The following is a 14,316-nucleotide window of genomic DNA, read 5'->3' on the forward strand; positions in this document are numbered from 1 at the left end:
AGCTATTTATAGGAGTGCCTGTGTTTCCCTGAAGAAGTGCTGCGCGTTTCACACACTCTCTCTCTCTCTCTCTCTCTCTCTCTCTCTCTCTCTCTCTCTCTCTCTCTCTCTCTGCTAGCTTCAGTTACAGGGTGCTCTGGTGTTTGCACAAAGTATAACATCCCAGCGGGTGTACAGTACACTCCCACACACACAAATTTGATTCATTGTCCACTAAAGTTTGAAATGGGAAATTGATACTTCTCTTTAATGGTGCTGACTTTAATTTGAATCAACAATTAATTAGCAAAATAAATCATTTATCATGAATTATCCATTACATTTGATTAGAATGAAATAGAATTACCTAAAAATGCCTCTAGGTTTTTATCTAACTCCTGACTGCCAGTTTTATTTAAAACCTAGATACTGGTCAGTAGTCACTATTTTTGAAATCAGTGAAGTTGGCTCTTTGACATCAGAGGCGACATTAAACTGTGTGCATTCAGACACACATGAACTGTTAAACCTTCTTTGACATCAGAGGCGACATTAAACTGTGCATTCGGACACACATGATCTTTGGCATTGTTTTGATTGCATCCTGCTTTAGCCATTGAGCAGCACATTTGAATGGTTGTAAAGCATCTTTGCTTAGTCAGCCCTGGTTTGCTCTACGGGTCACCTGTGTAGGTGAACCCTGGACTACAAACTAAAGTGCTGAACCTCCCGGAGGTTGTAGCTGTTCTACGTTTGAACACTGATGGGATTCGAATCATCTGTCCCTTGAGCAGAGTTGGTTGTTTCTTATACTTCTGATATACAGACAGTTCTATCCATGTAGAATTCCACACATGCACGGATAGAGAGGAGCAGTATTCGCATTAAACATTAATAATAATAATAATAATAATAATATGTTTGTTTTATATAGCACCTTTCTCAAACCCAAGGTCGCTTTACATAGTAGGAAGGCAGGGAAACACAACAACAAACAAACAAAACAATACAACAAAATAAAAATAAGCATTGTTTCTCTAGGAAAAGGGCTCAGAGCCTCCGAGAGACTCGCATGGAGCCGTGGATTTGATTGTTATCGCCATGGGAACCCCGCGGTGCTGAGTGCACATCAATGGTGTCAGTAACAGTGGGCACCACCCTGACCAGCAGGGAGCCCCATATGGGCCTGCACATGACCACCCTGACCAGCAGGGGGCCCATATGGGCCTGCACATGAGTCATGACCAGCAGGGAGCCCCATATGGGCCTGCACATGACCACCCTGACCAGCAGGGGGCCCATATGGGCCTGCACATGAGTCATGACCAGCAGGGAGCCCCATATGGGCCTGCACATGAGTCATGACCAGCAGGCAGCCCCATATGGGCCTGCACATGAGTCATGACCAGCAGGCAGCCCCATATGGGCCTGCACATGAGTCATGACCAGCAGGGGGCCCATATGGACCTGCACAGTTTAAGTATAAGTATATATACTCTTTTGATCCCGTGAGGGAAATTTGGTCTCTGCATTTATCCCAACCCGTGAATTAGTGAAACACACTCAGCACACAGTGAACACACAGTGAGGTGAAGCACACACTAATACCGGCGCAGTGAGCTGCCTGCAACAACAGCGGCGCTCGGGGAGCAGTGAGGGGTTAGGTGCCTTGCTCAAGGGCACTTCAGCCGTGCCTACTGGTCGGGGTTCGAACTGGCAACCCTCCGGTTACAAGTCCGAAGCGCTAACCAGTAGGCCACGGCTGCACATGACCACCCTGACCAGCAGGGGGCCCATATGGGCCTGCACATGAGTCATGACCACCCTGACCAGGGAGCCCCATATGGGCCTGCACATGAGTCATGACCACCCTGACCAGGGAGCCCCATATGGGCCTGCACATGAGTCATGACCACCCTGACCAGGGAGCACCATCTGGGCCTGCACATGAGTCATGACCACCCTGACCAGGGAGCCCCATATGGGCCTGCACATGAGTCATGACCACCCTGACCAGGGAGCACCATCTGGGCCTGCACATGAGTCATGACCACCCTGACCAGGGAGCCCCATATGGGCCTGCACATGAGTCATGACCACCCTGACCAGGGAGCCCCATATGGGCCTGCACATGACCACCCATATGGGCCTGCACATGAGCTTCATGTGGTCATAGAGGAGCACACACAGGAGATTTGTGCAATGGGACTGGATCTCTGTTGGAAACCTATACAGAACTCATGTTTGTATTAACAGTGCATACAAATGAAAAATTCTAGCACTGTTTAGTACAACAAAGGGTTGTTGTTGAAACAATGAATCAATCCTACAGTATGTCTCCAAGTCTCTATCAAGGTCAGTCAAAGTAGGCTTCTTTGCACATACATTTACACACACAGTACCTTCTATGCACATACATTCACACACACAGTACCTTATATCCGTTACATTTGAGAAAATACATGGGCAAGGCTGCAGACAAATTCCCTTACACAACTACTAACACTTGTGTACACTACTAACACTACTAACACTTGTGTACACTACTAACACTTGTGGCCACATGCTTGTAAGTGCACTAGTGTGGAAAAGGGCCATAGTGAAACACACCATGGAAGAGTAAGACCGCTTGGTGAAGAGCAAGACCGCTTGGTGAAGAGCAAGACCGCTTGGTGTGCACCGGACTGCCGAGCAATGCCCTTTATACTTTACAGGGTGTTCTGTGGATAGTCTTCCCAGGCCCTGGGGGCTCGGGGATACCGCTGTAGACGGGCTAATGCTGTCTACTAAAAAAGGACAGTGCTTAATGAAGGACTGAAATCAAAAACCGGAAAGGGGCCGGGGGGGGGGGGGGGACTGGGGGGGCCGCAGGGCTAGATATTCTGAGGAGCCCCGCCTTTCGGATCTTGGGTGTTCAGTTTCTCCCTCTTGCTTCATGCATGGTTACCGATCACTGAAAACATGGCTATCAAACTCGCCTTGACAGCCGGCTAAAATTGGTGGCAACGAAAACCCTCGGAACTGCTGCTATGTTGCCCCACAGGGTAGGGTTACGGCGGGAGGAAGCCTTGATGTGAAACACCTCAGAGAGAGGAGGACCGGCACATTGCACAAGGGCTCACGCTCACACACACACACACACACACAGGGGAAGTGGGCCTCACACTCCAGGGGCAAATAGGGCTCACGCTCCAGGGGCAAATAGGGCTCACGCTCCAGGGGCAAATAGGGCTCACACTCCAGGGGCAAATGGATCCCACCAACAGGTGCTGCTTCTGATCACCCCAACACATTCACACTACAAATGATTGGTTAGAGTTTGGTTAGAGTTTGGTTAGATGGTTCGATTTTCGCCCCTTTAACACATCCATACTCCTGTGCAATAACGTATATGATGAAGGAATAGACAGTGTGGTTTGACTTGGCAACTCATTTGATTGCTTGTGCAAAATGATCAATAAGTGAGTTGCTCCTGGCCTCAGCTGAAGGTCAGAGGCGTATCTTTTAGGTGTGGCGTTCTCAATGAATGTTAATAAACGTCCATCACAGGTGAGCCGACACTCTAATGCCTGTTAATGGGAATAGGGCAGCCGTCCTCTTTCAGCAGATTACCACACATCAACGCATCCCCATGTGTGTGTGTGTGTGTGTGTGTGTGTGTGTGTGTGTGTGTGTGTGAGCGACTGGAGCTTTCATCACCCGTCTGCTGTAGTATGTGGACGCCTCGCCAAGTCCCCCCCCCCCAGCTGATTTCATGTACAACGCCACGGCTGGCACAGGCCTCGCTTGGCCCCCGAGGGCCTCAGCTAGAGCTGCTGACTGCTGGCTCTCACACCTGCATAATTCGATAAGGCCTTCCGCACGAGCATGCCTTCCAAAGCACCGACACACATCCACACACACACATCCACACACCCATCAAATGTGTGCAGGTTCATTACTCCGCTCCTTGGGCACAACACACACGTGTGCGGGGTCTCAAATGATGCACATGGCGGAAAAGGACAAATGACAAGCGTGTCAGTCACAACACCAACCCCGGGGCTATGCACTCGTGACCTAAAAGGGGAAGGAGGAAGGAAACTCTCACACACACACACACACACACGCACGCACACACGCACACACACACACACACACACACACACACACACAGGGGAATGAGGAACTCATCTGTTCTATGTTTAGATTTGCCAACATTTTGACTGTACACATACCACCATTAGAAAGTAAAAAGTACAAAAAAGCACAAACTAACCCCAGAGAAGGCTCATGCTGTCAATGTTTAATGACATGTAAAGACTTGTGTTGTGATAGTGTTGTGGAATCTAAATAGCATTTGCCAGAGTGTCTCGTTGTCAACGTTGGTTGCTTTCACAGGAAATAATCATTCACGGGAATGTCTCCTCACTCAGAGATGTGGCCGTGCTTCAGTATGTGAAGGACATTGTGGGAGTTCCACGGTTCTGTTCTGAGCATGATATCCTGTTGCGGTGGGAGTGGCCTCTAAGCGTGGTGTGCTGCGGTTGTCCATTAAGGCTGGTCAGTCCTCACAGTTCCTCTGGGACTCCCTGGGTTACCTGGCACGGTGGAGTGAGCAACTGAACGCTTCTTAGACCTGAAAGTGTTAATGCTACTGTACATGGGAATGGTACTTCTTCCACATAAAAACAAACTACAGAATACTTTTTTTTTTTTTTTATAAATTCTTATTAATAACTTTGAGGTAACAGGCATATCTATGGGTGCTACATGGGGTGTACGGACACACAAATACAAAACATTGTCTTTTAAATGGCAAAAGGACTTCAGTGAATGTCAGCGTATGAGAAACATAGCCATAGCCATAGCCAAAACCAAACATATCTTTTGTCACTTTTAATGCAACATTTTCTATAACATTTCATTGTTTTAGTTGTTTCCCTGGAAACAATGACATCCTGCCATCTTGACCCAGACAGTTGTTTAGTGACTGAAGAATGCTAACAAATTATCATCGGGCGGCAGCATGTCCTGACACTGATATCTGACACTGACATTCAACACTAGCAACTAGCGGCAGGGCTTCCTGGTCTTAACAGAACCGTTTACTGGATTAGGCAAGGCAGATCTTTGGGTTTGGAGCAATGCCTTTCACCTTTTACCTTAGGGAGTCAGGGACTGCCAGACTAACAGAGCTCTCACCTGCAGTCTGGCGTTTGGTAGATGTGCACCGGATGCAGAACTCGGGGGTTGAACTCCTAAATCTCTTTTTATTAGTCCATCATTAGCCTTTTCAGGACTATTTATTATTTATATGTTTATGGTATTTGTTTATTTTCATTATTGATATTTGATATTATTGTAAGTACTACTATGCTGCTTAATGTTGGCTTCCAAACTTCTAATAATTATTTAGTTTTTACTTTATTGTAAGGTTCCGATTCTGTAAGTTGATTTGGACAAAAGTGTTTGCTAAACACAATAACCACAGGCAGTATGATTGGGTGGACACAGCTCTATGATGCATTCAGTTCAGTTAGAATATTAGTCATTATGTTCCAAAGCGAAACATTTCAGGGGAACTATTTTACTGCACTCTCTTTCCTTTAGTTGTGCTTCTACATGGAGCTTTAATGCAGTGGTTCTCAAACATAAAAAAATATTGGAGGGGTCGCGTGATGATTTGCAGTCTGGATTAAAGACATTTTTAGTCAAAGGCTGCCATTGACATAATGCCTTTGATGTTGACATAGCCTACCTATGAGAGAAGACATTTTCTGCCTCTACTTCCAATGCCCATCTCACAACATTTCTAAACCAAATTCCACTGGTTAGAGAGAAGAGGGTCGTGAGAATTGGCCCATGTTTTTTGGGGGGTCGCCAGACAAAAAGTTGAAGAACCACTTTAATGTGGCACTAAGCTGTATTTGGAATCTTATTCAAGTTACAGAGAGAGAGCTTTACTGTGTCGGCCTGGGAAATCATGATGGTAACAGTGTGTTTTAAGACATCAAGACATAATGGTTCCATAATAAGGTAACTTAAGTCAGAATGACTAGAGATGGCGTAGTAAACACCCCATGCGCTGATTCAATAAATCTAATGGGGAACATTCTGATGCAGACCATGAGTATCGGTTTACCAATCGTGTTTTTGCCGATAGTAGATGCCATGCTCTGTCTAGATATCCACTTGCAAAACGTTGTTACTTTGATGTTGGAAGGATATAAAATCTAAATTTAAAGTTAGCTCTCTCTCCTCTTACAAGTTAAATTGAGTATATCCTATTTGTGGAACAAAACAGAAAGGCAAGAACGTCAATGGAGGTAATATCTGCTGCATTCCAAACATAAACTGTACTTTTGGGAGAAAAACTAAATGATTTAGTGACATAATGTTGCACGAGGAATAATATCACTAGTTAATATCCATATCTTATCTAATATGACCCCAAAGAAAGGTTACATTGAAGTGTCCATGTTCCTGGTTGTAAAATTGAATCCCGTAGGTGCTTGGAATGGGAGTGTTATTTTGGCTTCCTGAAGACGTTATCCTTGGTGGATACTCAGATGTCAGTCAAGCCAGCAGTTTCCACTGCCATAGCCAGGACTGACAGACTTTCTGCATTAAACTATGCATTGCTATCCACAAGATCCAATACCAAGTGTTGATCTTAAAATCTGTGGTCTTTGGAAAACATCTTACAATATTTTACAAGATAGTATAAAGTCACTTGCTATTTGATTTATTAATATCTAAATACATTTTCAAAGTGTTCTTTTTTGAATGCATTTCATTTCAGCTATCTTCAGCATTTACCTCAACCATTTTTAGATTCCCAAAATCAAATCCAACATTTTGATCTAACGTTATATTCCTAAAATATAATTAAGGGATGGTGAAGAGGTATTAGTTGTAACTTCTATTTAAAACTGTTTTACAATACTAATGTATTGCCATTAACAGTTATGATAACTTCTGTACTGACAAGTGCTCAACAAGGAGGCGTCAGCATGTCAATCAAATCGGGGAGGGTTCAGCTGTTTAAAGCACTGTGTGAACCCCATATCCATTCATGCTTTTCTCCGTGCGCAACCGTTGTACACAAGTCCTATGCGAAAGCAAGTCGTGAGACATGGTTAAGAGGAAGTAAAACGCAAGAAAAGAAACATTTGTAACCTGCTATACGTGGGTTGAATTCACTCAGCCCTTGTTTCGACAACAGCCGCCAAAGTGGCAGGTTTTGCAAAGAGTTGGTGGGGTGAGGCGTACGGGCTGGGGCCGTTTCGAAGCGACTCGCGTCACCCTCGGGGGGCAAAGATGACAGTGGTGTGCCCAGAGATCCGTGATGAAATTCTGACGGTGAACCCAATGCAAACAGATGGAAGCGATTTGGAGCGAGGAGACCAGGAATGTAGCGAGTTGGTGGTGATCAACATCTCTGGCCTGCGTTTCGAGACCCAGGTGAAAACCCTCGCGCGGTTCCCGAACACTCTATTGGGGGACCCTCGTAAAAGAATGCGGTATTTTGATCCAGTGAAAAATGAGTTCTTTTTCGACAGGAACCGACCCAGCTTCGATGCCATCCTGTACTTTTATCAGTCTGGAGGGCGTCTCCGGAGGCCTATCAATGTGCCGGTTGATATGTTCATGGAAGAAATTAAATTTTACGAGATCGAAGATGGTGTGCTTGACAATTTTATTGAAGACGAGGGTTTGTCAAAAGAAGAACAACGACCAATGCCATCAAACGAACTTCAGCGTCAAATATGGCTGATGTTTGAATATCCCGACAGTTCTGGAGCGGCAAGGATTATTGCCATAGTCTCCGTATTGGTCATTTTGATATCTATTGTAATATTTTGTTTGGAAACGTTACCAGAGTTCAGGGAAGAAACCAGTGTATTCAGTAACCACCTTCTGAATGGGACAACCAATGAGGAAAAGCACAATCCGTTCACAGATCCATTTTTTATATTGGAGACTCTCTGTATAGTGTGGTTCTCCTTTGAATTTGTGGTGAGATTCCTGGCATGTCCTAGCAAGACTACTTTCTATAAAGACATCATGAATGTGATTGATATTGTGGCTATTGGGCCATATTTCGTTACTCTGGGCTTGGAGCTGGCAGAAACCCAAGGAGGCCACCAACAGGCTGCGTCATTAGCCATTCTGAGAGTTATCCGGTTGGTGAGAGTGTTTCGCATCTTCAAACTCTCCCGCCACTCCAAAGGTCTCCAGATTTTGGGGCGGACCCTACGCGCAAGCATGAGAGAACTCGGTCTCTTGATTTTCTTCCTCATCATTGGCATCGTATTGTTCGCGAGTGCAGTGTTCTTCGCAGAAGCTGATGATCCAGCAGCTGGATTCCCGAGCATCCCTGATTCGTTCTGGTGGGCAGTTGTGACTATGACGACCGTGGGCTATGGAGACATGAGCCCGGTGACCATTGTAGGGAAATTAGTAGGATCCATGTGTGCCATTGCTGGTGTGCTAACTATTGCCCTACCCGTACCTGTCATCGTATCAAATTTTAGCTATTTCTATCGCAGGGAAAACGATAAGGAGGATGATAGAGAATACGTCCATGTCACATGCGCTCGGGAAGGGTCATTTTATGTCGAAGTGAAGGAAAACGATAGTAAGCCTTCTCTCATTCATGCTGAAATGATGGAAGACGATTTGGATACATCTAGATACATCAACCTCGGTTCTCTGGAGACTTACACTGGGAAGCTGACAGATGTCTGAGCGTACAAACAACTCTTGGATGCTTCAACTTTTCTGTTGAAGAATTAAGTTTTGACTTTTGAAATGTATTATATTCTTTTCCAAAATTATCTGAATAATTTGATTTATACACATATATTCAAAAAAACTCACAGATTACAAGATCGAAAGGTGAAAATCGCATGTACCGTATCCTGTGTGTGGCGTCATATCCTATGCCCACCTGTCCTGTGCAGAACCTTAGTTGGCTGAATGGCACTGAAGCTGTTACCCTAATGTTTTCGACAGACCTATAACCGACATTGTGAGGTCAAAGTGGAACCGTTCAGCTAATGTGAGAGGAGGTGGTGTTTAAAGGTAGCATAATAGACTAACCACCCGTGGGCCTACTGTACTGGCTGTCTAAACACTTCTTCGTCTGACGGTGTCGGAGCGCCATTGTGTGGTGGAATGTTGAACAGCAGGTACAACCGACACGCTTGAACTTTCCTGTGCAGCTATCCTTAATTTGATTAATAGTGTAAGCTGCAGCTCATTTTAGAATGTAACAAATTACAATAACGTGATAACGTTATATAACGTGATGACTATCGCAAACATAGTCTGAAGAAAATGTCTCTGGGATTTTTACAGACTGTGTAGACTTTTCAGGAAGTAGGCAATGACCTATACAACATCTAGCCTACTTGACTGCGTGTTATAGTTCAATTGCTGTGCACGAGAGAATGTATACCTGTTACTGTGGTGGATATGCTAAACACTTTTTGACAGTTATATATTTTTTTCATTACTTAATAATAACTGCCTCTTGAACATTTAGGGGGAAGGCTAATGTAAAACTTAGCAATAATTTGTGGATCAGGGTTAAATACTGTGGCCTAACAAATGTATCTCCAAACGTGAAGTAGCCTACCAATGCGTTTTTGTAAAATAGCCTAATGCATCTTGTAAATTGATTTTATTTCTATTTTTCAATGTAATTTGTACAGTTAAAGTAAAGAAGACCTAAAGAAGCCCTTTCAATAATTCCACATGGTGCATATACATTCTTTTAACATTCTTGTTTTGTCCATCATGCCCATATCAGGGTTTTATATTAATATTATTTATTCACGCTATACATATGCATAGTAACCTACTCATGTTACATACACATTGTTGTGATTGTTTAGATACAGTGCAGAGTACTCTGTTACGGAACAGCTAGTGCATTAATGTGCTTAGTCATGTGATATACAACTATATACACATCACTAGTGATGTTTTGACCACTGACTGAATAAGTTGCCATTCAGTCATTGTGTTCAGCTAAATGTCTCAGGTCTCTTAATGCTTGATAACCCTCAGATGAAAACACTGAATAGTATAAGTCCTGGATTGGCTGAATCAGTTATATGTGTCTAGTCAGGGGCAAAATGGGGCCTGGAGAATGCCCTATTGCGGGTCCAGATCAGTGCGTTGAAATGTGTCTTTAATGAAAGATACAGCTTTAGCTGATGCGGTTATTAGATACAGTATTGGGATTGTATAACTTCTTCCATAAGAAAGCACTGTCTGGAGAATAGGACTGGTGAATAAGAAGCCGTAAGTTCCTCCATAAGAAAGCACTGTCTGGAGAATAGGACTGGTGAATAAGAAGCCATACGTTCCTCCAGAGCTCTTAACAGGTTTCTTAGCACTTATTACATTTGAAAGAATTATGCACCTACTAATGTAATACACTTTCTAACGCTGCATTTGCACTTTACAATGATAAAAAGGAAATTGACATTGACAGAGGGACATTTCAATATAAAATGTTAAACAAACATCTGATCACTCTCCCTCAGCTAAAGCTATAAGGTTATATTTTGCCCAGTAGTGCAGTTCATATCTATTTATTTCCATCAGCAGTAATTTCAATGTCAGAGGCCTTTGCGTCATGCTTTAGTCATACCTTATTTCAGTGTGCATATTGGAACACTAACCACTGTGCTAATCAGCAGAAAATGTATACAATGTGTCCTATGCATAAACGTATACAATGTGTCCTATGCACAAATGTATACAATGTGCCCTATGCATAACTGTATACAATGTGTCCTATGCATAAATGTATACAATGTGCCCTATGCATAAACGTATACAATGTGTCCTATGCATAAAGGCCTTCATAAGTTTGTACCTGAATGCTGATTAGTTGAACTCAGCTAAATGAGTTGGCACTGAAACACATCACTTTTGCCTTGACAACATAATGTGTGTAAAGAACAATTTTTTCTAAAAATGTCTGGATGTACTATTTTGATAAATAAATATTTTCTCGTTTTACCATTTGTCAATTCGTGCATTTCCTTGCAGCAGAAAACAGTGCAAAAAGGCTGCCTTCTCTGGCTGCGACCACACTGCCTGCTCTAGGTGTTGACATTCACAGCTTGGTGGATTTGACAGTGACCAAGTGTCGGGGTAATGGCTGTCCATCTGTCTGGTAATGATGGCTGTGGCTGCAGCGGGGACCTTCAGGGAAGATGCCGACGGGACACTTTCCGTAAGAGCGGTCTGCATGACTCAGCAGCTGCAAGCTGCTCCATCTGACACCCTCTGATTCTGTCTCTGCAGCGGACGGACAATGATCCGAGCAGTGAGAGCATTTCAGGGTCATTTTCTCTGACGTTGTACCAGTCTGTTTTGCCAGGATAAACAGTCTTTTGTGAATCAGGCTTTCTCTCTACCAAAGGGCAAAGAGAGTGCCTTACTTACATTCATTTCTAACCTGGAAAGGACTATTTGTGGATAGACTGGACACGCTCTTTAAAAAGACAGCGGTCAGTTTGTAATTTATTGGAGTCATCTAAGGAGTATACAGCATACGAGTCCACTCCACTGGTGTTGTTATAAGACACTGTGATGAGTGCTGGTGTTGTTATAAGACACTGATGAGTGCTGGTGTTGTTATAAGACACTCTGATGAGTGCTGGTGTTGTTATAAGACACTGTGATGAGTGCTGGTGTTGTTATAAGACACTGATGAGTGCTGGTGTTGTTATAAGACACTGATGAGTGCTGGTGTTGTTATAAGACACTCTGATGAGTGCTGGTGTTGTTATAAGACACTGTGATGAGTGCTGGTGTTGTTATAAGACACTGATGAGTGCTGGTGTTGTTATAAGACACTGATGAGTGCTGGTGTTGTTATAAGACACTGTGATGAGTGCTGGTGTTGTTATAAGACACTGATGAGTGCTGGTGTTGTTATAAGACACTGATGAGTGCTGGTGTTGTTATAAGACACTCTGATGAGTGCTGGCAACATCTATACAAAGTACTGAGCTCCAGATTTGATTATCAATCCCAAAAAGCATACACCACAAACAATTCTTAAGATAAAGAGAAAATAAATGATTCAATAATGACAAATGATCAAATAAAAAAATCTGAACATCAAGTGTATATCAGTGCATTGCAAATATTAGTTTTTAAATACAAGGAGTCTATAGAGAAACTTAAAGATGATAAAATAAAAATTTGATAACAAAAGAAAATGCAAAATGCTACCTGAAAACATATTAGTCCTGGCCTATGACACCTGATCAAGACACATAAAACCATTGTACACTACAATACCGTGTCTTGGTCTGACCATTACATAACATATGCATTACATAACATATGCATAAATCATAGGTTAATCCATTTAACCGTTACATATACACAGAACCTCTCAGGTGGTGAATCTTTTATTATGCAATGAGAGTGTTAGAATGAGGATAAGTGCATAATACAACATAACATGATGCAATGCTTTGTGTTTTTGTTTCATTCTCACAACACTTAGTCATACCAACATTACAAAATGAAGAATACTCCTTCAATGAAACACTTAGTGTTACAAAATGAAGAATACTCCTTCAATGAAACACTTAGTGTTACAAAATGAAGAATACTCCTTCAATGAAACACTTAGTGTTACAAAATGAAGAATACTCCTTCAATGAAACACTTAGTGTTACAAAATGAAGAATACTCCAATCATTGAAACCCCATGCGGAGCCCATGGCACAGAAGAGGGCTGCTGACAGGGTTGCTGACGTGCTCATATTCCTCAAAATAAACCAGCAAGTTCCCAGCGTCCCATTTTCTCCACTGCTCAAGACCCATTGTTCAGTATTTGTGCCTATTGTATTATGTAACGGGTCACTTTCCTCTGGCTTCACACTGGCCACCATAACTGCCTCAGCTGTGGAACTGGACCTAATGCTGCTGTGATGCTGGCCACCATAACTGCCTCAGCTGTGGAACTGGACCTAATGCTGCTGCAATGGCATGGCGTTCTCAGAGGGGCCATAGCATGTCAACTCCTATCAGTGGTCTTATAGCATGTCAACTCCTATCAGTGGTCTTAGCAAAATATATATGAAAAAAAAACAACATATATGACCTGCTTTTTGTACATTATCAGGGTGCTGCACACATCAAATGATATACTGTACATTCATTCAGTGGTGCTAAACCACATTGTATTTTTACAAGTTTTAATATTTTAAAAGCGCTTAGGATCATAGTGAAGCATTTAGGATCATAATGAAAAGTATACCATAACAGACATGACTAGGTATATAATTTCAGACATGGTGACAAGGCAAGCCGAGTATGTGTTCTTTATGTTGTCATTATGCTTCTCAGATGATTGGATACTTGCTAGAGAAAATCAAGCCCAACAGCTGCACCAATCCTGTCACCTGATAGAGTTCAGAAACGTACCAAAGCATAACCTGCCCAGAATGCTTTCCTCTCCACTATCAGAGTATCATCATAGTATTGATAGAAATGTACCAAAGCATAACCTGCCCAAGATGCTTTCCTCTCGACTCAAAGTATTATCATAGTATTGATAGATTGACAGTGCAAAGTATTATCATAGTATTGGTAAATTGACAGTGCAAAGTATTATCATAGTATTGGTAAATTGACAGTGCAAAGTATTATCATAGTATTGATAGATTGACAGTGCAAAGTATTATCATAGTATTGATAGATTGACAGTGCTTGTCCTCTGGCCAGCGGCACTGAAGATTTGGCCAAATTAAGTTATATACAAATACAAATAAATGATTTCATTGCCCTCATTGCCACAAGGGTCATAGCTGCTTAGGTGCTCAGTGCTGCAAATAGTTCATTTTGGAATGCTGTATATATTTTTGAATTACACTGGTGTGCATGGGTGTGTATAAAGCATGTAGGTGTGCATGGGTGTGTATAAAGCAGGTGTGCATGGGTCTGTATGTGTGCATGGGTGTGTATAAAGCATGTATGTGTGCATGGGTCTGTATGTGTGCATGGGTGTGTATAAAGCATGTAGGTGTGCATGGGTGTGTATAAAGCTTGCTACTTTAATGTACATTTAGATCTGCCGATTAAATACTCTTGATTTTACTTCAGAAAATCAACATTTTGGCTCCATCTACTGGCTTACAAGCGCTGGATAGTTCTTCAGGTATCTGCAATATTCCACTGACCTTACGGTCATATTGAGAAACTGATCGGAATACAGATAACCGATGCCGGTGTGAGAGAACCGATGCCGGTGTGAGAGAACAGAGGGAGGGCAAAATGGTCTGTTTCAGCACCATGGACAGCAACACGCAA

General features: G+C 42.8%; 1 protein-coding gene across 1 annotated transcript; it reads left to right on the forward strand.

Moving 5' to 3' along the window:
* The first annotated feature begins 7,281 nt into the window (after nt 1-7,281).
* Nucleotides 7,282-9,147, forward strand: LOC143109182 (shaker-related potassium channel tsha2-like). The gene has a single exon (XM_076271840.1). The coding sequence runs from the start codon at nt 7,282-7,284 to the stop codon at nt 8,710-8,712; it is 1,431 nt and encodes a 476-aa protein (XP_076127955.1). The 3' UTR covers nt 8,713-9,147.
* The last annotated feature ends 5,169 nt before the right edge of the window (nt 9,148-14,316 follow it).

The sequence above is a fragment of the Alosa pseudoharengus genome, unplaced genomic scaffold (genome assembly GCF_046254945.1).
Source record: "Alosa pseudoharengus isolate Yale_2024_CS ecotype anadromous, Long Island Sound unplaced genomic scaffold, YU_APseudo_1.1 YU_APseudo_1.1_scf_10, whole genome shotgun sequence".
Lineage (NCBI taxonomy): Eukaryota > Metazoa > Chordata > Actinopteri > Clupeiformes > Clupeidae > Alosa > Alosa pseudoharengus.